We start from the raw sequence: 24910 nt of genomic DNA, 5'->3' as shown, positions 1-24910 counted from the left end.
TTAAGCATTTCCATATTTATTTATTTATTCTTTATTTCTTTGGACAAATGGAGGACTTTGCGTATGTTTGTTGTTTTGCACGTATAGAGCTATATGTTACTGTGAAGCACAAATTGTTCAGCTGTAAATTGGATGCTTTTCTTTTATGCTGCAGGGCTGCTCATGGTCTGTGATATTTGTGGATCTGGATGCTCACAACAGGAACAGGCAAACCCTTTGCTCTCTACTACCCAGAGAGTCTCGCTCCCATGTGAGTACATCAATCAATTTATTGACTGTGTACATCTTCTAAATAATTTTAATAAAACAAAGAAAAGCATACAGATTTTACAAGTAACAAAAGGCAGAAATGACACAAAGCAATATGTGCAATAGAGCACTTTTCTTCTAAAATTTGCAAAATATTATCAGCTTCATATCTTAAACATCTTGTAGAGCCATTCGCTCTCAGAGTGCAGGCTTTTTTGTGGTTCCTAGAGTTTCCAAAAGTAGAATGAACTTAAGTCAGTGCTTTCAACTATCAATCACCACTTCTGTGGAACCAGCTCACAGTTTGGAGTTGAGATACTGGCACCCTCATACTTCTACAATTAGGCTTAAAATGTTTCTGTTTGGTAAAGCTTGGGGTTGTAGTCAGGATTCTCTCTGGTAACCATTTCTTCTTCATTATGCATTTTATTCTTGTTTCTCTTTTCTCTCCTTTTTTCTCTTCTCTTTTACCTCACCCCTAAACCCTTACCCTGGTTCTGCTGGAAGTCTCTTCCAGAGAAAGGGGGAGGTTCTTTCTTCCCACCATTGCTTGCTTCACAGGGGATCGTCTGATTGTTGTAGTTCTCACTCTAATTAGTTTTTACCTCACAATATGAAGTGCTCTGAGGTGTCTGTTCTTGCAAATTGAATCAAACTCAGTAAACTGAATTTCACTGAAGGCTTATGACAAATCGGTACATGGTCTTGGGATGACAATGTCAGTCCAGCACAGTGAGCACTTTGCATTTGCTCAATTTTTTTAATATTTAAACTATTAACTATTGTAGAGAAATGTTGAACCAGCATACAGGAATGTGCAGTCAGAGCAAAAAAACTCCCACAGTATTTTTATGATATCCGCCTTGCAGTGATCGTTAAAACAGTGATCAAGTAACCTTTCGTTTTGCTCTAAAGTGCAACAATCTTTTAAAATAGTTTATTCAAAAATCAAGAATCGTATTTTTATTTCCTTTTTGTTATTTAGTCTAAATTGATCATATTAGAACTAGAATAAATATTAAAACATTGTTTAAATGTTGCATTTTGTCTGTGAGCTGATCTCTTTGTTCTTAGAAAAATATCCACAGTTTCACAGCGTGACGCAAACGTTTCCCCCAACGCTCTTTTATGGTGTAGAGAAGCAGCTGTATGCGTAGTCTCTACCAAATAGTAGCCTGTCATGCATATGTCAGATAAGGTTAATTACACACATCAAACAGACCACGCACTCATGTCAGTGTGTCAGTAGATATCAATTCAACAATGTATGTTCCTCACGGTGCAGTCATTACACTGCCCGTACCTGAGCTCTTGATGGTACACCAGTGACAAGAAATGGCAAAAGTAAGAGCTGGATATAGAGATGCAGAGAGGTAAAGCTCAAAGAAGAAAGCGTGAAGAAAATCTTTCCTACTCGCCAACACTCGCAGGCACTTAAATCATTACAGCTGTGTGTCTGTGTGTGCGTGCGTCGAACTTGTAAGCCAGAATTGTCTAGTCACCAACAGCCTGGGAGGAAATTAGTGTAATTAGACGATCAGCAATGGCATTATAGACATAGGAGACTGACGTTAAGAAGTCTGAAGGAGTGCAGGAGACACCAACAATTGTCAGGATTGTGTCAAGATATGCAAAATATCAATATATTATCACTATGTCATGTAATATGTCAAAAGATTGAAATCCAGTATTCAATTCTAGACACATTCAATACCTGCACAGAGTGTGTTGCAAGCTGATATGATTTCTCAGCTGTAGCTGCTGAGGATGTTACCATGTAGATTAGGGTTGTAACAAGAAGTTGAAGAATATAAATGAATAGGACTAGACAGAGCTACACCTGGCTCCTCTGTGAGCTGCAGAGATATGTGCAAAGTATAAAAAAGCAACGCGCTACAAAGGAGAGCAGCAGAAATCAAAACAGAACAGAAATCTGGTCCTTAAGCGGGCTGACAAGCAAGTTCATAGCCATGTCAGAGCGCTTGTCCCTGCAGTTATTTTATAGATTCCAGTGCTCAGACGAGATATGGAAAGGCTTTGATTTTTGGAATCTGCCGTCTATTAATAAACTTTAAATATTCATAGCTGTTTGCAGTGAAGCTATGCCCTGATAGATTTCATTTCCCTTGCTTAATAGAGTAAACCAAACAATAAAATAGGACTATTAGATGCTCAGTCACAGTGGTTTGTCAAGCCTGATAACAAGATTCGTTCCCAACGATAGCCTGGATGTAAATGTAGTCAGTGCTGTAGTGTTTTATTTATAAACCGACACTTTCACTCCTAAACCGCGTATGGGCATTCACGCCTGTTTAATAAATCTTTCTGTAGAATATATAGATGTACAATAAATTATCTAATTGGCTTTCCTCATTTTATACTCAGAAGTTATGCAAAGTGACTGTGAGATGCAGTCATCGGGAAAAGTTTTGGTCCCTGTGGAATTAATATTTCTCTGACCTAAAATGCCAGTGGATTTTTACACAAACACTAAATGTAGCTAAAAATATATATATTTTTAAAAATGAAGTAAAAATATCAGTCTGGAAATATGTACTATATATAGCAAATGTGGCAAAAACTTTTCATGTAGTACATAATTGTTGTAAATCTTTTTTTTGTTTGTTTGTCTCCGGCAGAACACAGATGCAGCTTTACTTCCAACCATCAGCTATCCTGCGTTTGCTGTTGATGATGATGCTCTTTACTCTCAGACACTTGACAAGATTGTCCGCAAGCTCCGTGGCAAATATGGCTTCAAACGTTTCCTCCGTGACGGCTACCGCACCGCGAACGAAGACAAGAATCGCCGCTACTACAAACCTGCTGAAATGAAGGTTTGTACTCGTGTTTTCTCTCTATATTCTGTTCTTCTTTGGATTTAAGCCACAGTTTTTGTTTCATTTTAAATAGCTCATTTGTATTTTGCCAATGCAAAGAAGAAATTATGGGCTATATTCCTAAAGAAGATAATGTGATCCAAAATGTTTCTTGTTGTTCCAGGTTTAATAAGATGGTCATTAGCGTAGCAGTTGAAATAAAAATTATATCTGTGAATAATATGCTTCAAATCTAAAATCTAAAGAATTAACCCAACTTTCCATTAAAGAAAATGATCAGTTTTTACAGATCAGATTTACGAGCAGTGACATTTTAGAAATACATCGAATGCTCTATAAACTCCACATAAATATATTGTGGTCCAGTGTGCTGACAGCTTCTAGTCCTTTTGTCATGGTTTGTGATTTTTGTTGAGTATTTTCTTTAGTAATTTTCTCTTTTGTTATTCCTAATCTCTTTTTTTTCTATTATTTTTTATCTCTTTTAAAACTGTCTGCGCTGTTCTTATCACCTCTGTTTAATCTGCCTCACATGTTCCATAGCAGCTAATTATTCACAGAATTAAAGGATGATACTTTATTAGGTACACAGTCCAGTTTGAATTGAACCTTAAGGTGCATACCTTGACTATAACAAGCAATTGAGTTACTGTTGTCTTATTGTTAGCTCTAATTCGTTTGGTCATTCACCTCAGACTTCTGGCATCAGCAAGGCATTTTTCCCCCCAGAGAACTGATGTATATGCAATATTTCACTCTCTGTAAATCATGGAGATGTACATCAGCACTTTCTGAAAGTCTTAGGCCAGCCCATCTGGCACCAAAAACCATGCCACGTTCAGAATCACTTACATCACCATTCTTCTCCATACAGATGCAGAGTTTGAGCTGCAGGATGCCTAAGTGTGTTGCATTACTGCCATGTGATTGGCTGATTAGCTATTTTCATTAGTGAGCAATTTAGCAGCTAAACAAAATGACGAGTGTATGTGTGTGTGTGCGTGTAAAATCTCGGTTTTATATAACTGAGTTGAACTCAATTGCCAGTAACCACATGCTAAACCTGAGAAGCACAGCTAGCAATGCATAACATGTGGAAAAGTTCAGCTTGAAAGTGCTTGACATTTCAAAAGTTTTCGAAATTCATAATCCTCCAAAGGTTTCATCCTTTTATGATAATGCTAAGAGATCTGCCTGCGACTTAGCCTCTCCCATTCCACGCATCCTAATCCCCCAGGTATTTCACCCTAAATCTGAGCGTGCATGTGTGTGGGTGCGCTGGGTATGCGGCTGAGTTGTTCCTTATCAGTGTGTATGCTCATGCATATACACCTGTGTGAATGGCCGGGCATTCATTGTCCTTTAGTGAATTCCCTGTGATCCTAGCCAAATGACAGTGCAGTCACTTTAGAGGCATACCATGAGTGAATCGCAGGCTGGACTCTTAATACTAAACAAATCATTACTTTACCTGGAGAGCTAGCCTGCTAGAATTAATGAGCTCAGAGAGGCGTTAGCTAAGAAAGCAGAGATCTGTGAGTTTAGAGAGATGCTGGAGTTTCTGTTTGGCAGTGAAACACTAACTGACTGTTTCAAAAGGCCTAATCAGTTGTACCTATTAGGGTTGTATGTAATCAAAGAGTCACCTGACAGTAATATGATTCCTTAATTACATTCACGATTCATTAAAAAGGATAGTCATCACTTTGTAGTGACAAAAGGTGACTTTTCTGTCTGAAAGGTGAGGCTGAGAAAAAAAGATTTAAAAAGGCACTGGTGATGGAAGTGCTTGCTTGATATGTCAGAGTGGGCACTCATGGGGCTCCAACTCTGAACCACTTTGAAATGAGCTTTGTTTAATCCTGCGGCTAATAGGATACAAAGACTCTAAAGACTCTAAGAATTATCAAACAATGTTTAATGCTTCAGTTCCTTCAGGCTCCGTCCTGCCCTTAGTTCGACCAGCAGGCAGTCAGATTTGTTGTGGGAGACACTCTGGCCAGTTAACGTTTCATAATGTAAAACCCAATTAATTTTTTCAATTCATTAATTTTTTAAATTAATGAATTAAAAAAAGTGATTTGCCAGTTTCAGAATCCTTGCTGATTAATAGTGTTACAAATATAGTCGGAAAGCAATACCGTAAGTAAAACGTTACCTCTTTTGAGTCATAAGCCACCTCACAACAAAATGAAATGCTTTGAGTGTGTCTGACACAGTTTGCGTTTTATCTGGAGGAAAGAAATCACAGGTAGGCCGGGTTCCCCTGCAGAAGACATTGACTAAAGTTGTTGTTGGTGTTTAAGAGAGAATTCACAGCAGGGCAGACGTCTGTGCTCCCTGTCTGTTTACCATTGACAGAGAGCAGCGGCAGCAGCCTGTGTGATAGACAGTTTTACCAATCAGTCGAGCTGCTCAAGCACAAAACACCAGGGATCCCTGTCTGTTTACAGCCTCAACGGGCCAAAAGGCACAGGCCTCACTGGGTGACTGCCTCAGCTCTCCTGTTCTCTCGTACTCTCTCCCCCCTCGCCACCAAACACACCCCTCCCCTGCTTCTCTATCTCTTTATGCACTTGCGTTTCTTTTTTCCTTCCTCTCTATAACCACCTGATAGCTGCTATTGCTTCCCGTCTTTGGTGAAATATACACCTCGAGACCTGCAGATCTACATAATCACAGAGTGCCGACATTTAAAGAAGCACATTAATACAGACATGAGTATCCGCTCAGTGAAAAGCACCTTCTAAGTGTGTTTGTGTGAGCATGTGTGCCAGCTCAGCCAGCCATTTGTTATTGCATTAGGATGTCTCTGTTATCTTCCATCAGCGCAGAGATTATTGAAAAAGATGAGGTACAAAGATAGTCAGAACTAATTACTTTTATAGATAGAGGGACTAAAATGCAGACACACGCACACGGACATATGCACACATGCATTTTGTATGGATGGATTTTTTTTTAAGAGGCTAATAAAATTCTGCAGGTTGTTTGATCTTTTTACAACCTGACCTTTATTATTTTTAGTGTTTATCCAAATTTGTTGACTAAAGGTGGGTTATTGTGTAGGGACAGTGTTTTCAGTTGATCCTCTTTAATTAAGCACTGAATTACTAGAGTGAATAATTGTCTGCTTAGCTTTATTGTCTATTGTAAATGTGACTTGTAATTGAATGGCTTAAGATTTTTGTTCGTTTGTTTGTGCATGGGTGCTTGTGTAAGATACAGTGCAAATGCAGTAGATGAAGTGTGCAAGATTCAGAGAAAAATCCAGTAAGTGATGATGTCAATCCAAGTGTTTATTTGGGGAACTTTTGTCTAGCTGCTGCCACTTGGTGCTTTTGATTTATTCACATTCATTTGAGAGCAATGTGTTTATGAGCTGACAGGTTTAATTAAATAAAATAAAAAAACTGAATAAATTAGCCAAATAAGGGGAAGCAAGGAGGGAAAAACACTGAATGGTTTGATAAGTATAAAAAATGATAGAAATCATATGCCATGGCCTACAAAGTCACTAGCTCTTACTTGTGGGAAGAGGCATGGGTTACATTTTGCAGTGGATTTGTCAAAACAGCAACTGAGTTAATCTTTTAGAAAAAATTATGTTCATCTTAAATTAGACAAATGTGTGCCGAGGGTTTTGAAGTTGTTTTGGAGGCTAAAGGAAGCCGAACATCTTACTGAAATGACTTGGGTTGGTCTGTTCCAGGCAACATGAGAGCTGTCAATCAAACGTTGTTGCACACTAAACAGCTGGACCACAACCAAGCAATCTGCTGCATGTCTGGCGTGAGAAAGTGAATCAGTCAAAGGATTCTGATTTGCGATTTAGTATGAAAACACAAGCAGAACTATCTACTATAAAATTCATGTGTTTAATGTGAGCCAAAGCTCCCATATTTATAAATAGTTTGAATTAAAAGAAATTATAGGATTAGAGGCAAAACCCTTAACACTTGGTCAACTATTGTGGTGGGATCAGGTGGCTCAGTTATGCTGTGGTGACGCATTTTGGCTCCACTTGACCTTTTAGAGGGAAGGGTCACTGCAAAATCACCTTTCTTCTGTGATGGAGCAGTTCTGTCATGATGGGAGTGGTTATTGAACTACAGTGAATTTGAGTATCACGCGTTATGGCCTTCACAGTCACCATTAAAACATCCAAGAAGGGAAAATGTTTTGGAAGAACATGCCTCTAACAAGCTTTCAGAAACTTGAATAAATACCTTAAAGGGTATATTGAAGCTTATTTGTGGCCTGACTAATTATGTATGATAGCTTGCAGTCCCATTTGTAACACACGGTATAGTTTATTAATTGGATTTTTGTTTGGACTTCATACTTTCAACTTGAGGTCATATAAAACTACTGTGAACCTCACTTTCTAAAATGTCAAGAAGAACTGGACCAGAACTAAAAGGCAACGGTGTCTTTTTTTTTTTAACTTAAGCACACAACGAGTAGGTATTTATATTGTTAAACATACATTGGTATTCTCTTGTCTTTGTTATACTGAGTGAAATCGGACAAATCTTTGATATTGAAGGTCTGAGTTCACAGGCAACATGGCAGTGTTTTTGCCACAGAGTCCGAGATGTCATTTTCTGAGCACTGCTCTTAAGTGTTTGTTGTTGCTAGGTTACAAATAATACCTTATTTCATGTTGGGTTGTAAAAGACTGAAAGCCAAGATTTTGATTATTCGGTGATAGAGAAGTGACACTGAGTCTTCAGTAAAACTAAACTCAGACTTTCTGTGTTCTTCCATCTATGTGTCTGTCTATCGTAAACATACTTAACTTTCACACCTTAGATGTCCTCCTCAAAACAAACAGCCAAGTTTTTGAATTAGAAAAAAAATGACCTTGTAAAGGATCAGTAGTATTTCTCTCTATACTGACAGGTTTCATTCAGAATGTCACATCGTTTATATTTTTTCTCTGTGCCATACTGTTCCATATTCAGTGCTGCTCAAATTCAGCTTTAAAGCTCCTGCGCCTCTCTTCTCTTTGTGAAACGAAAAAGCAATAATTCCTCCCCTCTCCTCCTCTCTCTGTCTTTCTCCAGCTTTTTGATGGGATCGAGTGCGAGTTTCCCATATTTTTCATCTACATGATGATTGACGGTAAGCCTTGTTCTATCCATTGCTGCTGTTATGGTGCCTCAAGTGGGTCATTGCCATGTTATAAGACAGACTTATAGCATTTTACAGGAAATTACATTTTTCTCTGGTTTTAGAGGACATGGATACACATTTTTAAAAGATGTGACCTTCTTTTTTTTTTTATTTTTTTAATTTGTTAGTGAACCAAAGTAAATGGTCAGAAATAAATGAAAGACTCAAAACCCAGCGTTTTAAGTTTTAGTTTATTTGGATGTTCATTTGTTCATTTTAGCGAAGTTCATTTGGTTATTAGACTCCTATTAGTTTCCCTCACCCTTTGTGTTTCATGCTGCGTGTCTTATGTTATCAAGTTTGTATTATCATGTCTGCCTCATGTTTCCTGTTTTATTTTGAAAGAGTTGTGTGTTCTTTGTTCATTGTATTTAGTTTCACTTCCCTTGTCCTGTCATTAGGCTCATGTCAGTCAGCTGTTCCTCCATGTGTTCCCACTTCCCCTAATCACCTCCTGTGTATTTAAGTCCTCTGTTTTCAGTGTGTCGCTGTCAGGTCGTCTGTTGTCCACGCCATGCTTCCTATGCCAAGTTTCTTGTCTAGGTTTTTCTTATTGTTTGTTTAGATTTCCCAGTTTAGGTTTGTGTTAATTTTGCTTCAGTTTGCCTTGCCCTTTGTTTGTACCTTTTTTACCAGCCATATTAAACGGCTCGCTTTTTGTTAACATTTCAAGTTCTGTTCCTTGGAGTCTGCGTTTTGGGTCCTTTTGTCAACCCCTACAGTCTGCCCTCGCCAGACTGTGACAGACTCTAGTTTTTCCTAAGCATTTCTTTCTTCCTTATTTTTAATCTAATAGCCCCTTTGCCTCTTTATATGCCACAGATTTTTCTTAAGACTAACAGACAACCTGCATGGCCTGTTGCTCTATATGAAGCTATTCATCTTTATTGGCTCTGCTCAAAAGAGAAAAGGCAGTTAAACTGATCCAGACGGATACATCAATAACCAACAAGCCTTTACAATGAAATGCTCTTAAAAAAATCTTGTATACCTAGGAAGATTTTTATTGACGGTGCCTCACGATTTCTCAGTATTGTAAAACGATTTTATTAGGGTCACTTTGCCTGACTGATGCAGTTAACAGTTAGATGTGAAAAAGCATTTTCAATGTTTTATAATCTGTGTGTGTGTGTGTGTGTAGGGGTCTTCAGAGGCAATAGGGCCCAGGTCAAAGAATACCAGGAACTCCTTGAACCCATCATCTTTCAGTCTTATGAGGGTGAGTAACCACATAAAAGCCAACATGCACCCACACACATGCAGTGACCGCTGAATGAGGAAAACAGTGAGCTCCTGAACGCAAACATATATAATATCATCTCATCTAGCCTGTCAATATAGTTCTTTTTAATACTTTTGATTCTGTCTCTGTTCTCTCCCCTTCTGGCAGCGACAAACTTTCTCTTATTAAATCAGTTTTACATATTCATACACCGCATACCAAGGTTCACAGGGGTGATGCATCCAAGTGAACTCAACCTTCCCTATGAGCAAAAGAGCCTGGCTCATACATTCACCGGTACACATTGATGTGAGAGGACACAGTTAAATGATGAGGATGTCAAGAGCTGGGTGTTTCTATTCATCTATTCATAATAGAAATTGAAATAATTGGAGTGCAGAAAGGATAATGATGTGAAACAGAGCTGACTTAAGTTACCCTGAATGTCTCTGCAGAGCTCTTTGTACTGGTTCTGTATAAATTAACAAAACTCCTGAAGTTAATTGGCTGGGCTTTAGAGGAGAACACAAAGGGAGTGTTTTCTGTTTTACTGTTAAATACTTATTAAAAGTGTAAATCCACCAATGGATTTTGTTCTGTCTGAAGCTGCTATTGTATCTTCTTTTGCTGGTTTGCCTGACCTCCCAGGAGTCAGGGGCTCCTTTTGTTTTAATAATACATAAAGCACATGCAGGGTTCAGCTATTGAAGACATGCTAATATATTGTGATGAGGGAGTGAGGACGGTGGTGGGGGTCCTCAACTACAGTTGTGCTAGCCTTGAAGTAAGTATTTATATTATTTATTTAGTATTAGTATTTATATTATACACTGCAGGTCTTGATGCTCAATTCCGATTTGTTTTGATCAAATCCAATTTTTTTGTCTGCTTGTTCACACTACAAATAAAATGTGACAGCAAACGCGCTCTAGTGTGAACCCTCAAAGCGGCCCGCATGCGCAAAATAAGACGTCACACACAACGCGCTCTGTTTAGACCCAGACCAGACAGTATTGTTTGACTGATGGCCCTTAATATAAAGACTTGTTTCGGAATTTACGTTTCCCAATTTTGCTTTAATTGTAAAGTTATTTTGTTATTTAGATATGGCCTAATAATGATCTTTATTGCTGTTTTAGAGAGGAGCGGTGCTTCAAAGGATAGTTGCAGATTTCTGTCAGAATCTGCAGATTATACAGTACAAATAAAATGTTCACGTTTCTCCAACATTGTCTTCCAAACAGTTTCACTAACATCTACACTGGATGGCCAGGAAGCGTTCACGACGTCTTCTACGGCGCTGATAATTGGCGTGTGTCTTGTGTCAGTGACGTAAAAGATGGATTTATTGCGACATGACCATTCAAACAGCAGTCGCTTTCTAAAACATCAGATATGTATTGGATTCAGGACCACATACTAGAGTGACCCAGGTCAGATTTGAAAATATCAGATTTGTGCTGTTCACACTGTCATACCATGATCGGATATGGGTCGCATAGGGTCAAAAAAGTCGGATTTGATGCGCTTTCGCCTGCAGTGTGAACGTAGCCTAAGAGTGGGCACAAAAAGTTTTAGTGTTCTTAGCTGTAGGTCCAGTTACAACCATATGTGTGAAATATCCTCTTAAGGTGCAAAAATTAGATGGTTAGCATGGTAAGCCACATACTGCTAAAGAGAATTTTTAGTAGCATTAGCCAAGTTTTTGAATTAAGCTAACAGTACAGGGGGTGTCTCACGTAGCCATTTATAATTATATGATTTTATTTATTTATTTGTTTTTTGATAATAAAAAAATAAAATAAAACTTAGTTTGGGAACAAATTGAAAAATACGCTTTAAAGTTATTTGCCTATATCTCAGCTGTGCCTCAGGAGTTACAGCTGGTTGTCCACCAGTTGGAAGGTTGGTAGTTTAAATCCAGGCTCCAGTCTGCAAAGTGTCCACAGGCAAGATAATGAACCCCAAATTGTTTTTATTAAAGTCCAGGTACACACAAAGGCTTCAGTAGAAACTGCATAAGAGTCATGTGTTTAAACATGCTAAGATGTAAAGGTGATCTTAAGTACTGCAGTGGTTCAAAGGTTAAACTCAGCATCTGTACTGCTGTAGGATTTGTTGCTATTATCCCTGTGTGCCACCAGTGCAAAGTTACTGAAGTACATAGTTTTTGTACTATGTAAGAAGTAAAGATTATTTTTGCTTAGTCTTATGCACATAGAGCTTACACTTCTCGTCTCTCGTGCCAGGCCACGCTATAATCCCCAAGTACTACTATGTACCGGCTGACTTTGTGGAGGCGGAGCAGAACAAGCATGGGAGCCAGAAGCGTTTCCCTAGCAACTCTGGCCGTGATGGGAAAGTCTTCCTGTGGGGTCAGGCCCTGTACAACATTGCAAAGCTACTGGGTATGTCTGTGCGTCTGTGTGCTTAGTATGTCGACTTGAATCGATCCATTCATTCACTGTACTCTGACATTGATCTGCAAGTTCACGATTAACTTAAAACTAATATGTTTTCAATAGTTTTTCATTATGAATTATTTTTTGTAACTGTAGCTTAATACGTGTCTCGCAATAATCCAAGGACCAAGTGTTTATGTGGGGTTTGTTTTCATTAAGTCTTTATGCGTTTACACTTAGTTACTTGTCAATAGTCGTGCGTCAGTATCCCGCGGGGATACTGATCCCGCAGGGATACTACTCATTAGACTTTTAACTTGATAAATAACCAACATGGAAACATCGAACACCCTTTTTTTTTTCTCTTCTTCTCATCACACTCAAAAACACAAACAAGTTGTCCCTTTTTAAATCACATTTTCTCATCTTCTTTCTGTGTGACATAGGGGGTGGCTGTAGCTCAGGTGGCAGAGCAGGTCAGCCACTAATCAGAAGGTCGGTGGTTCGATCCCAGGCTGCCTCCTGGCTGCATGCCAAATATCCTTGGGCAAGATACTAACCCCATGTTTGCCTACTGGTGGTGGTCAGAGGGCCCGGTGGTGCCTGTGTCCGGCAGCCATCCAGGTGGATGATTGTGTATAGTGTAAAGCGCTTTGGGGTCCTTAGGACCAAGCAAAGCGCTATACAAATGCAGGCCATTTACCACAGTATTCCCTACATTTTAATGGTATTCATATCTACCTTTCGTGGTATGTTTGTGTACATTCACTTTTCAGTGGATGAGCTGATCAGTCCCAAAGATATTGATCCAATTCATCGCTATGTGCCACGACAGGACCAGCGCAATGTCAGTATGCGGTACTCCAACCAGGTAAGCTCTGATGTAACTCTATCTGACGATCATCTGTTATCTACAGGCGTTTATTTTCAGTACGACATCGGATTCAAGTGCTGAAGTGTTGTAAACTTATCCTACCCCCCTGTAAATATGGTTGAAATCAAAGCATTTAAGAGCTTTTAGCCTATGAAGTAATTGCATCTTACACATGATGACAATCATAATCTACTGGTTAGTTTATTCTAGATGTCAAGTAGCTGTAAGTGGAATTTTGCTGTAGAGGCAGAAAGTGGGCAGCAAGTGGATTGCTCACTCTGCATTAAAGAAAGAAAGAAAGAAAAGGACTTCTATATTTGTCATTTCTATCAACTGGGAGGGGAGTAAAAGGAGTGGAAATGTTAGCAGTTGTAATGAAAAATCAAAAGCTGATTGCAATACACTATATATAATAATAAGAATGTCTCCAGTGGTGATGGTGTTCTCTGCTAGCAGCTTCTCCTCTTGTTTAAAAGTCTACATTTATTCAAATTTGAAACAGATATTTAGATTTTATGATTCTTATCAGGCTTATATCTGGATTCTTTATATAATATATTACTGAATTTCCCGGAGGAACCCACCCGAGGGATTAATAAAGTTTCATCTAATCTAATCTAAGCTGCTCCAGGGTTATTCCTGGCATTTCAACAAACACCTGCATCAGAGGTACATAAACAAAAAGGTGGTAGGTGGGTGGAGGTGGTATTTAAAAAGGTGAGGTCCTCACTAAAGCCACTCTTGTTCCATGCCCACGTATTCACTTTTCAAATCTGGATGGATTTATGGGTTGTTGGGTGTAACTCAGACTAGCTCGAAACACAGTTCTTCACCGCACAGTGTTCACAGTCTTTTTTTGACATGGTTTCAAAATGCAGATATACTGTTCGTGCTCTGGAGTTTGCCTAGTCACATGTGTTACTGAAAACGAGATATCTAAACTGAGCCACGCTGTTTCAGTATCAGCGATCTTAGAAATAACCAGGAAATTGTGGGAGACCCATAACGTATCAGAGTTCTACAGATCTTCATATGCTTTAGCTACTCTGATGTTAAGTTTCATATTTCAGGAGGATTACACAAGCTCACCTATAGTGCAGTTGCATGTGTCAGCCTCAAAGATGTACAGTAACCTCTCAATGCCAACTATACACCAACCCTTACTCCCGCAAGGCAATTCCCGCATCCAACCTTAAACCTTTCACACTACTCAGTCCTGCTTACCACTGTTTGTTATTCATGTGTGGTAAGGTTTTAATTACTATTCATCCATCAACATCTAAACAAGCAGAAACTCCCGCATCTTATTTTACCTTGCCAAAGGCCGGGCTTGCAGACGAGGATTAAACCCAGTCAATTTTCTCCACAAACTACCTCCCTGAATAGCAATCATGTCTGAGGTTTAATTCTGTATCTGAGATGGCCGGCAGCTCTGTGGATCACACAGATGAAGGGTAGAGATACATGCACACTGGAATGATTTTCATTTTCTTTGTTGTACAGCATCCTATTCTGTTGCTGTATGATGAATTGTGTTTTTGAAGCTAGGTCTATAAGACAGTACTAGAACAAGGCACACAAGAGAGGACGTATCCTCAGAGGTATGATGAACACTAGACGGGATCAAATAGGTTGCCTGTAAAAAGAACAGCAGACAGAACAGACGGAGAGAAACAAACAGCGAGCCAGAAATGGAAAAGATCATGTCAGGAAAAAATCAGCAGAAAATCATTTGTGAAGTGAGAAATATTTGGCTCTGAGACGAACACGTATATTTTTAACTTTGTGGGGCTCACAAATATTCTTCAACTCGAGGAGGGCCACACTTACTGAAAGGTTTGGACATTTGCAAGCTCTGTGAAGACGTAACTCATCTCTCTTAACTCTGAATAATTGTTAAAGAAGGAAGCTCCCACGCCCATTTGACTCCGTTACAGTTTTTGTTTACAACTTGTCTTGCCAGCTAGCAACTGAGCGCAGTTCAGAAGATAAGGGTTTGGTCTGCATGTGTTCTTTTATTATGAAAACTGACCTGATGCTTTATGCTGTGTCGTTGTGTCATTCTGTTGACTTCATCAGGGGAAAGAGGTGGGAAGTCTGGGCTTCTCAGCCCTGACCCCACAACCCAAACCCAGGTACTGCTTTTAGCAGGTATCCAAAAAAATTAGGCAGTGGTATGATAGCAAGCATTGGCTTTAGCAATTAGGATCAAGTCGAATCAGTTTCATCGGCCATTATATCAGGAGCCCAAAGGCGTTCTCCCAATGGAATTCAGGCATTAGTTCCAGCACAGGGCATTCAAGTACTGTGGGTGACAACACAGGTGTATAAAATGTATGTTATTTTCACTCTTTTCAAACACACCTTCAAGAAACAGCATAGGTACTCGGAGTCATTGATCTTCTAAGCATAGATTACTTACTAAGCTCTCTATGATCTTTGCATTTTGGAACAACCGTTGATTTTTAGCTGGGATCAAACGGAGAGGATTTTAAATATGTGTGTTTGTATTTGTTAATAGGATATCTACATATCAGCATCTTGGATGCAGAGGGATTGTTCTCAAAAGGAAATCAGTATGAGTATGTTTAGCTGGCAGCGCTGCTTTTATGAATTCAGTGTTTAAAGACGTGTGCCTTGTGTGCTAGACTCCTGTTAGGAGTAGGAGTAATGCTCAGAAATTTTCTAACAATAATACTCTTGAAAGTTGATTTGCAGGCAGTGTGAAAGCTTGCTGCGAACCTGGCCTCTGATGGTAGCTGGCAAGACTCTGTGTGAAACCCATCAACAAAAGCCTATCGTGTTGAGTTTGATGTTTTCAGTCTCACGCAGTCCAAATAAATGTGTGAATCGTCTTACTTCAACTTTAGTTCTGAGAAACCTCAAGGAAATTCTGGTGTTTTGTGACAATGATGACACACTCATTAAATCCTTTTATGGTTGAAAGAAAGGTTCGAGTTTTTTATCATAGAACTGCTTCCGTAGGTGAGAAATATATGACCTCACCTGTGAGTGGTCACATAGGAATTTATAAAAGGTAATAATAGACAATATTGCAGTGTATATAAAATGATGATTGCTGTCTGTACATCTGTATCTGAAGGTCAAATAGGAACTCTTTCTTTAGATCATGTAAATTTTCAAGAAGAATTAAGCTTTTAAAAAGTCTATAGCATGTGTATCGTCTCCAAGCGTCATAGTTTCCATTTTCCTTTGTGTGCTCGCGTCGACCTGGATCCAACTGATGGAAGTGGTGGAATATGGACATTTCCGAAAGCTGTGACTAAAGTTTACTGAGTGCCTGTCTAACAGTAGCTATTTAACACACAACTAGTACTTCATCACTCCTTGGACATTAATGTTTTTCATCTGATATTTTTTTATGGTTTTGCTGTCGTTATCATCAAAAATACCTCGTCTTATCTGGTCTAAAGTAGCCATACGTTGTGATATATACATTTCAAAGACAGATATAATGGACTCTTGAAGGCTGTGCTTGTGATGAATATTAAAACTAATTTTGCTTAAAATGTGAAATAATGATATTAATGTTTATACTTGGCCCATTGGGGCTTATGAAAGGAAGCATGACTGACATATAATCACTGTTACAGCCCAAGCAGGCTGTGTGGGTTATCCTGCACTGTCTCTGAGTCATGTGCCAGCCCTTGTTTCCTGTGGAGCCAATTTCCACTTAGTAATCAGCACTGGCTTAAAACTGGTGTGAGAAGTTTGCCAGCTCAAAGTGTGGGCCAGTGTTGAGCTACCAGTGAGTGGCTTTGTCCTCTTGCTAGCAAGAAGCGTTTTTGTATTTTTCTTTTAGAATTTTTGTGCTTCTGTTTTAGGCCTTTGATTGGCATTACCTAGCTATTTCCCATTTATTAAAATACTGTTTTATTTGTGAATCTGCTTTGTCTGACTTTTTCTTTAGTCAGATACTTTATGATTCCTCCCCTCCTCCTCCCCACTCTTTTGTTGAGAACATAACATTTGGGCAAATGTTTTCAGACTTAGAAATATGCACAGTTTTTAGATAAAAAATAACAGTCACAGATTTAAGCTAATGTGACAAGCCTGGTAGAAAATAGCTGGTTACTTTTGCAGCTGCACACCGAACATTTTAGGTGTACTTGCACTGCGAATGCCATTTACAAAGCTGTGATAAAGATTTGAAAGGAGACAGCATTTCAAACAGGGGTGTTTGCAGGTGAGGCAGGTGTTTTGCTCTTCTGTCTGCATATCAGTAAATATGAGAAATCTTTTCAAGCGGTACCACCTGAAAGCTTATGTGGAGAGGATTTTATTTTCCTGTAAGACAGGAATGCCAGGGTTGTTTATTCATACGGCTGGTGCTAAGCTTAGCGTTTCTTGGGGTCAAATGGCCACAGAATTTGTAGACTTCATCCTCTATAACCATTTATCCTCCACTGCTTCTCACCTTTACTTTTTTCTTATTGCTTTATAATAAGTCTTGCTGGATCATAATCTTGTGTTCGTTTTGCTTTTTTCCCCTTAAAAAAACCCCCCTTTTAAAAAATCTCTTTTTTTATTTTTTTCTGCCAACTTACCAGCTTTCTCTCACTCACACCTTTGTTTACTCAGTTTGAAGCTTAGGTATCATGTTGTGTCAGTAAAGAGGCCCAAGATGGGAAGAGGAAAAAATATGAGTGAGAGGAGAGGAAAAGAAAGAATAAGAAATATAGTGTATAGTGTGTGTGTGTGTGAGAGAGACAGAGAGTTGTTTTTGGTTACATGTATCAGCTGTCCAGTTGCTTCTGCATCACCAGCGTCTTGTGTTTGGTCTGCAGGCGGAAAAGACACATGGGCATGCTGAGCTTTCACATGCAGTTAAGGCCTGATTTGTGCACTCCCATTTTCTCTTCTGTGTGTATATAATTCAGTTCTCATAATGTGTCCAAAATCAGAATACCTGTTCTATGCATACATACATACAGGCTCTACATATGTCTTTGCATGACATCTCAGTCTCTATATGAAATGTGTGTGTTTTTCTGTGGGTGCAGTTATTTACAGGATTGCGTGTTGGCGTACGTGTGTATTATTCATCGTGCCTTTCCTGCAAATGTTACGCTAACACTTAAAGTCCCTGCATCAATTCATTTCACTGGGGAGAATGAGATGCTGCACCCATGAATAGCCTGCAATGTTGTGCTGTTGGTTCCACATATAAGCTTATGATCTGAGTTCCCGCAGGGCTTTTTGACATCAGCTCTGACATTCAGTAAAGGTTTAGAAAAGAAAATTATTTGCAAAAAGAATTGGGTTGCGCTCCCTCGTACAAAAACATATTAAAATACCTGCATGAGGAATTAATGCATCTTTTGAGTCATTTCCACCAAAATATCTGGAATAGTCAATTTGGAGAGACTCAATTTAGAAGCTATTCTCAACAGCAGGATGTTGGAAGCTACGTTTAGCTCCTTTGAATTAAGTGCAGAGGGAGATATAGTTGTAATGTAATTTTAACAGTTTTCTCCTGAATACAAATCAACATATTTCTTTTCTTTTTTTGCAGTTATTTATGAGGTTTATTGTCACAGCTTTTTAATCCAGTTCCTACAGAAACCCTGGCTTGAATCCACTACCCTGGAGGAACTTGGATGTGTTGTCGCAGACATGCCACTTACACTTATATTCCTGCATCTCGCTTCAATAGTGGGCACTACAAAGCATCTGTTTTTTTTTTTTTATCATCAACCTGAATCTACAAAACATTACATCACAGATTCCTGTATTATTCATAAGTAAAGAACGATGCATTAAATCTGCATTATGTGTGCACCTGAGCAGGAAGTGGAACGTGGATTTCAAGCTTTAGATGATGGAGCTTTGATTTTAGTTGGTGATCGGTATACTCCTATATGCAGCTTTAATGCATTGTTGATGTGCAGGAACCTTTTACTATTGTAATAAACAAGAAGTCTGTTAAATAGCGTATGAAGCTGTAAAATCAAACTGTGCAGCTTAAATATGTATGTAAGCCATGTGGCAAGAGGGGAGAAATCAGCAAAAGCGCATTATTACAGTGCTGCTGGCCTCTCGGTGCGCTAATAATAGTTGCAAATAAATTGCCAAGATTATTTTCTTAGCTGGAGTCAGTGGATAAGCACAGCTTCCCTTGATATGTAGCAGCTTACAAAAGTTCATCGGTCGACTGTGTGCTGATTTTTTGCATGAGAGAAAAGGCGCTTCCAGGGCTGTGGGGGTGAGTCAGATCAAGCACACCCTGGGGAGCGTGGGGTGACATCCCTCTGACAAACGTGCAATAATGCGCAGCAGGCATAGCAATTTGGGGATCCAAGAAGTCATGAATGGCTGTGAAAGTGAATTAGCTGCTTATGTTGCTTGTGTCACACACTTGCTATTAATGTTGTGTCCCTAATGTGCTCAGCTACTCGGGCATCCTTACCACTGTGACATTCTCTTAGTCTTATTTATTCCTACTCTGTCTGTATCACTTGTTTCATCTGTCGCTTTGAATTTTGTTCAATTTGCAGTGTGTTCAACTAAAAATGCAAATTACATACATTTCTTTAGCACATGCACAAAGAGCCTGTAGCCATCAAATATAGCTGCTCTGTTATAAAACTCAAGGGTCCTTTAGCTTTTGTTAGGCTTCTCTTATGCATATAGATCCATTCACTTTTTGACACACACACACACAAACACACACACACAAACAAACACACACACACACACGCTTGGCCCTATGTGAGAATGAGGTTAATGGAAAAATTGCATTTGTGGTCCACACTGTGGAGGCTGTCAGTCATCAATCAGAGATAAGGCGTGGGTCAAGAGGGGCCCCCAATTGGATACTACAGCAACAAACATGCCTCCTTAGAGGCAGAACGAAAGGAGGTAGAAAAGTAGAGAATGGGTAAGGTTAGAGGGGTCAGAGAGAGGCGAGGGAGTGAGTCTGAAAGAGGTATGGAGGTAAAAAGCAACAGAAAGTTTACCTTATTTCATTCTATATATTAAGCACGAAGTTGGCTGAAAACCAACTTGTTAAATCTAATTGGAACATCTGGGAAATGTAAATCAATAACTTCCAGGGTCCAAACATAAAGCTTCATTAACACAACACCCAGACAGACTTAAGTTGCTCTCTCTGTAGCGTAAGTCCCGCTGAGAATTAACAACCACAGTGTAGCCTGATGCAATGTGTAGCAGCTTTCAGCTCAATATATGCTGCCTCTGATGGAGGCCCAAAATTCAAGCTAACCTCTGTGGTTAGGCTTGGTTTGTTTATAATACCAGCTGACTGAAATCTTTCCAAGGATGCAAAAAATGATTTATATCAAAATGAAAACCTTTTGAAATGTGTCGTTTCTGGAGTTTTTTGGTAATAATTTTATAAAGCTAATAAGAATTTGCCCTCCTTTACAAAAGCTGTTGGAACATAAAATATAGGACATTAATGCACGCATGAACGATGGGATCCAAAAGTGAGATGGAGTTGGGTAATCAACTCTTAGATGAATAAGAAATACACAAGCATTTGTTTTTTGTTTTTTTAGCATCACTTTGGTCAGATATTGTTTCCATTGATGATGCTTAGATGTTATATACACACTATTTACATGCCTGCTCTTACATCTCTTAGATCTTACATTAAATGTATACGCATGATAGATAGGGCTATATCTATCACATAATCTGTTAATGTGACTGAATATAGTGAACGAGTCCATACTGGAATCTGATTCTATACCCATCTTAAATACAAAGAAATAAATGAGTGTCATTTAAATATTAAGACAATATATTCAATACAGCTCTGTTTAAATTCATTTTTCTTTCTACACAGTGTGCATGTAGCATTTCTATGAATAGATTTTGTGCAGGTAATGAAAAATAAAAGTAGTGGAATAATAGATGACCCCCCACCCCTCCCCCCACTTTGGTATATGGTTTGTGGGACATTATAAAGTCATTCTGGTATCAGAACATGATAGCCAAGAAGAACACGTAGTAAAAAAGAAAAAGAAAAATCATACTAACACAACAGGAGCGCCATATGGAGTAGATGATTTCATTAAATTTTGTAATGCCAGTCTGCATAGATTTGCATAGTAATAAGAAAACCCATATTTTCAAGAAATTGCTAACTCCTTAATACTTAAAGGCTAACAAGTTCAAAGCACCTCCAGATATGTTGAATCCAAAAGAAAAATATTGTTATGGAAAATCCAACTGGATAATGAAGTTAGTGGGTAATGTAATTCTTTATAATGACCCAAGAACAATATATAGTTGAGGCATAAATAACCAATATACCATATGGAGTTGATGATTAAATACTGATTATTTTTGCATGCCTTGTTGCATACATTTGCATGCTAATGAGGTAAAACAGAATTCCTTCCATTTGCTTTTTTATTTGCACTTTTTGGATGAGAAGATACCAGAGCAAACATTCTCTTTTGTAGTGATCGTGTCAATCCAAGAGCATCTAGTTTACAAAATAAGTGGCTCTATTTGTCATCGCATAGTCGCTATGCAGTTCTCTTTATTCCAGATGAAGCACACAATTTTCTTTTGAGCAAGAAATTGGCTACAGGCTGAATTATTTCAGAGCAGCTGTTTTTAGTAGAATAGATTTAATACAAAAAGAATAACTGAAGTATCGCTCTCATTACTTCTTCGTGAATCTGTGTATTTTCCATTGGAGCACAGCACAGGGTGGAGAGGAGAAAATGGCCTTTTCTGTATCAGTCAGTTTGCATCAGGTGGCTGTTTTGTGTTTAAATGCACGGCTGCCTTCAAGCACACATTATATTGAAAGCATGATGTGTATTAGTCCATTTGCTAAGACAGAAAGGCTACAATATGTGGCAGTGGCATCAACTCGCGGAGCTGTAATACTCATTTCAATAGCTGTGCTGCAAGATTATAACGCAGACGCCTGATGAGATCATTGAAATAGGTATGTGCCTCTAGATTCAGTGGATTCAGAGGTCAGTAGTAGGACACTGTTCAATAATCTACAGATTGGCTCTCTCAGAGGAGCAAAGTGACACCTTAAGCAGCATGAAACAGATGTGTGTTAGAATCCTTCTGACCCAAGAGTGTACACACATCCACACACACCCAGTCACAATATTTTCCAACATGTGCACCCTTCACTTCATACTATTACACACAAACAGAATCACACATTTTTCACGCCGACATGCAAGCACTTCCTTCTGTATCTTTTGCCTCACTCACACCCTGAAATCCACGTTCACGCACACAAAGACACAGATTGAAAGTGTGCTAAACCCCGCTGTTTGCCAAATGGCCTGGTAGTGGGCAGGAAATGTCGAGCTCAGTGGTCTGTGACAGTAAAAGCCCTGGAGGGATAGCTACTGACCTTAACCTGCAGGGAAATGGACATCACTCACACACACTCATGCACTTTGCATGCATTAACACTTGACACATCACCCGTACTCAGATGCGTCCTCGTGCTCATGCCAATATGTGCGCTGCTTTTATGTATTCTCACAAAGTGGGTGTCTCTGTGTATCTGTCTTCCTTTGACACACCTCTACTTCTTCTTCTTGGTTACAAGCCGTTCTCTGTGCCAGGGGCCCCATTAGCAATGTCTGATTGGTTTGGCCTGGCGTTTCTTTGTCTAACTGTCAGTGTTGTTGGCCAACTCTGTTGTACAGTGTCTTCGTGTTACAGGTTGCTAATAACACCAAAGAAAAATCCGACTGGGAGGCTAAACAACCTTGGGTGGAGTAGAAGAAAACGATCCAACTAGAGATGAAATATTTGAACCTGTGGTGCTCAGTTCATCCAAGCCCTCAATTTAACAAAAGACTGCCTCATCCCTTGTATATTAAGGTATATCAACACTTCCTGCTGCTGCTACATTCAGAGTGTTAGGTGAGTGTGGGATTTGTGTTTGCAGCAACATGTACTCAGAAGAGGCATCTTGGCATCTATTCTCTGTTTGTTCATAGTTATTCTTGACAGTGTACAAGCCCAGGCTTTACAATAGACGCACTTTTCCCAGTACTCAAATTCTGCTTTAAACCCAAAGAATTCTGACAGCAAAAGACAAACAAAAGATGCCCATTTTTTTTTTTTTTTTTTTTAGATTAAACAATTTGCACAACTTTTCTCATTTAAACTATACTAAAAAAAATACTAATTGTTAATATGTGTATGGAAACATTCTTACCCTGCATAAAATATGTAAATTTACCATCAGATTTTTGAAACATGCACACTGGCCTATTTGGTTCTTACCACTGTGCACATGTCAGAATCATTCTGACTCAATAGACTAGCACAAAATGTATAGCTATATTTGCATGCTACCTAAATATAAAGAAGCATGTTAACAATCAGGTGAGAAACCAGGACAAAATCCATGTCTGAAGAAACTGAAACAATTGTCTCCAAAGAGAAAGCCAGGAAAGGTAAATGTTTCCACCAGAGAGACTATAAGAAAAACAAGAAAACAGCACAGTGACCTGGTGCAGCTAGTCTGTCATTCCAAGATAAGAAACTAAATACAAGTGAAAAAACAAATCCAGATTTTCCAGCATCTGTAGACTAGTGCCATGAAATTTGTAGTACTAGTAGTGAAATGCTTTAGTATAAAGTATGAGCAAATTCACGCACTGATTTGTGCATGAAACATTCGTATGCATCAGCCACTCACCGTCTGGTGAGAATGTCACTCAGTAAACTGGAAAACTTTACACCTGAAGAAAACTATGTCTATCAGATAGTATAGGAACTGGTCCCTGGCACTTACTTTCCAATCATGCAGTTTATGAAAGACTGCCCACCTGCAGTGGACTGATGCCCCACAGTTTGAGAACCAATGACCTAATTTGGCACATCTGATCCGCTGCCTTTTGTAAACAGAAGGGTTGAACAGCAGGTGGGTGGTACTTCTGTGCTTATAGTCAGAACTTTGATCCAGGTAGAAAAAGCAGTAACCTGAAGCCTGAACGTCTGGCTCATAGGAATCACTTACATGTACGTTTACCTGATTTTACCTTATAAAATACTCTTTTGCCATCTTTAATATGAACATCCACCATTGTAAGAATATTTATAAGAAAAAGAACATTTAAAAGGTTCCTGCTGAGTTATTCATAGACCATGTTTTGTTATTTTTCCATTGTGGCTGTTGACTACAACATGGATTCATTCTATGTATAGTAGCAGTGTGCTAAAATGCAAGGTGTGAGTGAGAAAGGTGGCTCAGTAGTGGCTTTTCCCCCTAAAGTTTGCGATCTCGGCTTGGCAAGTGTATTTTGGCTAACACGCGTACGTCTGGAGAGAGGAACAAAGTACAGGCAGGAGACAGAAACGTGCTTAGGAAGTTATCTGAGCGAACAAAAATACTACCGCCAAGTCTTCCCTATCTTTTGGCTTGTCTGTCAGTCTGAAACGACCACACAGAACTAACATAACTGATACATGCAAGACTCAGCCACCAGAGAACAGCACGAGGTCTGTAATTATATGTTGGGAAAGGAGACAAATTACTGATTAAACATAGTAATCTTTTGGACGGAAATTCCCACTGATGACAGCCTTCCCTCTCGTGTGGGCGGAGGAGAGACAGATCACCCAGGGAGCTCCCTATTTGCTCCCCAGCAATAGAAACTAGAAGTCAGAGACCGCTGTGGCCCTGGCAGTAGCATTTTCCCAGGAAGTGTAGAGAGAAAATGAAAGGGAAACAAGATTATAGTAGGAGAACAGGTACACTGTTTAATAAATACAGATAAAGAGATGCAAGCATTTAAAACACAGCCACATTGCATCTGTTGCCACTACCAGATAAACTCCTAAAGGTGTATTGAATATCCTTTGAGACCAAGAAATGTCACCTAAATAGGTCATTAGTAACATGCCTGCTGAAGAAGTTTAAACTTTAGAATCTCGGTTTGACTTAAAATCACTGTCACATTTTTCTTATATAATGTAGAAATATATTCAGTAAATCATCAGACTGTCTTTTATCCTAACCTGTGGGTTTCCTTTAAAAGCAATTCCCTAGAGGACACTGGTATCATATTTTTTGAAAAGCAGCATTAATTCTTTATGAATGCCTGCAGACGTTGTACCAGTACAACATGATATTAGGAATGTGACTGGATGTTTACAG

At 39.0% G+C, this 24910-nt stretch overlaps 1 protein-coding gene across 3 annotated transcripts in view; it reads left to right on the top strand.

The window, feature by feature from the left end:
- Positions 1-24910, top strand: part of phkb (phosphorylase kinase, beta) — a 101468-nt gene that overhangs the window by 39393 nt on the left and 37165 nt on the right. For all 3 annotated transcript variants that reach the window (XM_087843476.1, XM_087843397.1, XM_087843432.1), the window contains 6 exons: positions 155-250; positions 2889-3086; positions 8159-8216; positions 9409-9486; positions 11739-11897; positions 12668-12762. In XM_087843476.1, coding sequence (XP_087699602.1) covers positions 155-250; positions 2889-3086; positions 8159-8216; positions 9409-9486; positions 11739-11897; positions 12668-12762 — 684 coding nt within the window. The remainder of the gene's footprint in view (positions 1-154; positions 251-2888; positions 3087-8158; positions 8217-9408; positions 9487-11738; positions 11898-12667; positions 12763-24910) is intronic.

This window comes from Neolamprologus brichardi, chromosome 1, assembly GCF_056152115.1.
Source record: "Neolamprologus brichardi isolate AB-2024 chromosome 1, ASM5615211v1, whole genome shotgun sequence".
Taxonomy (NCBI): domain Eukaryota; kingdom Metazoa; phylum Chordata; class Actinopteri; order Cichliformes; family Cichlidae; genus Neolamprologus; species Neolamprologus brichardi.
This window is presented reverse-complemented; position numbering and strand designations above follow the sequence as displayed.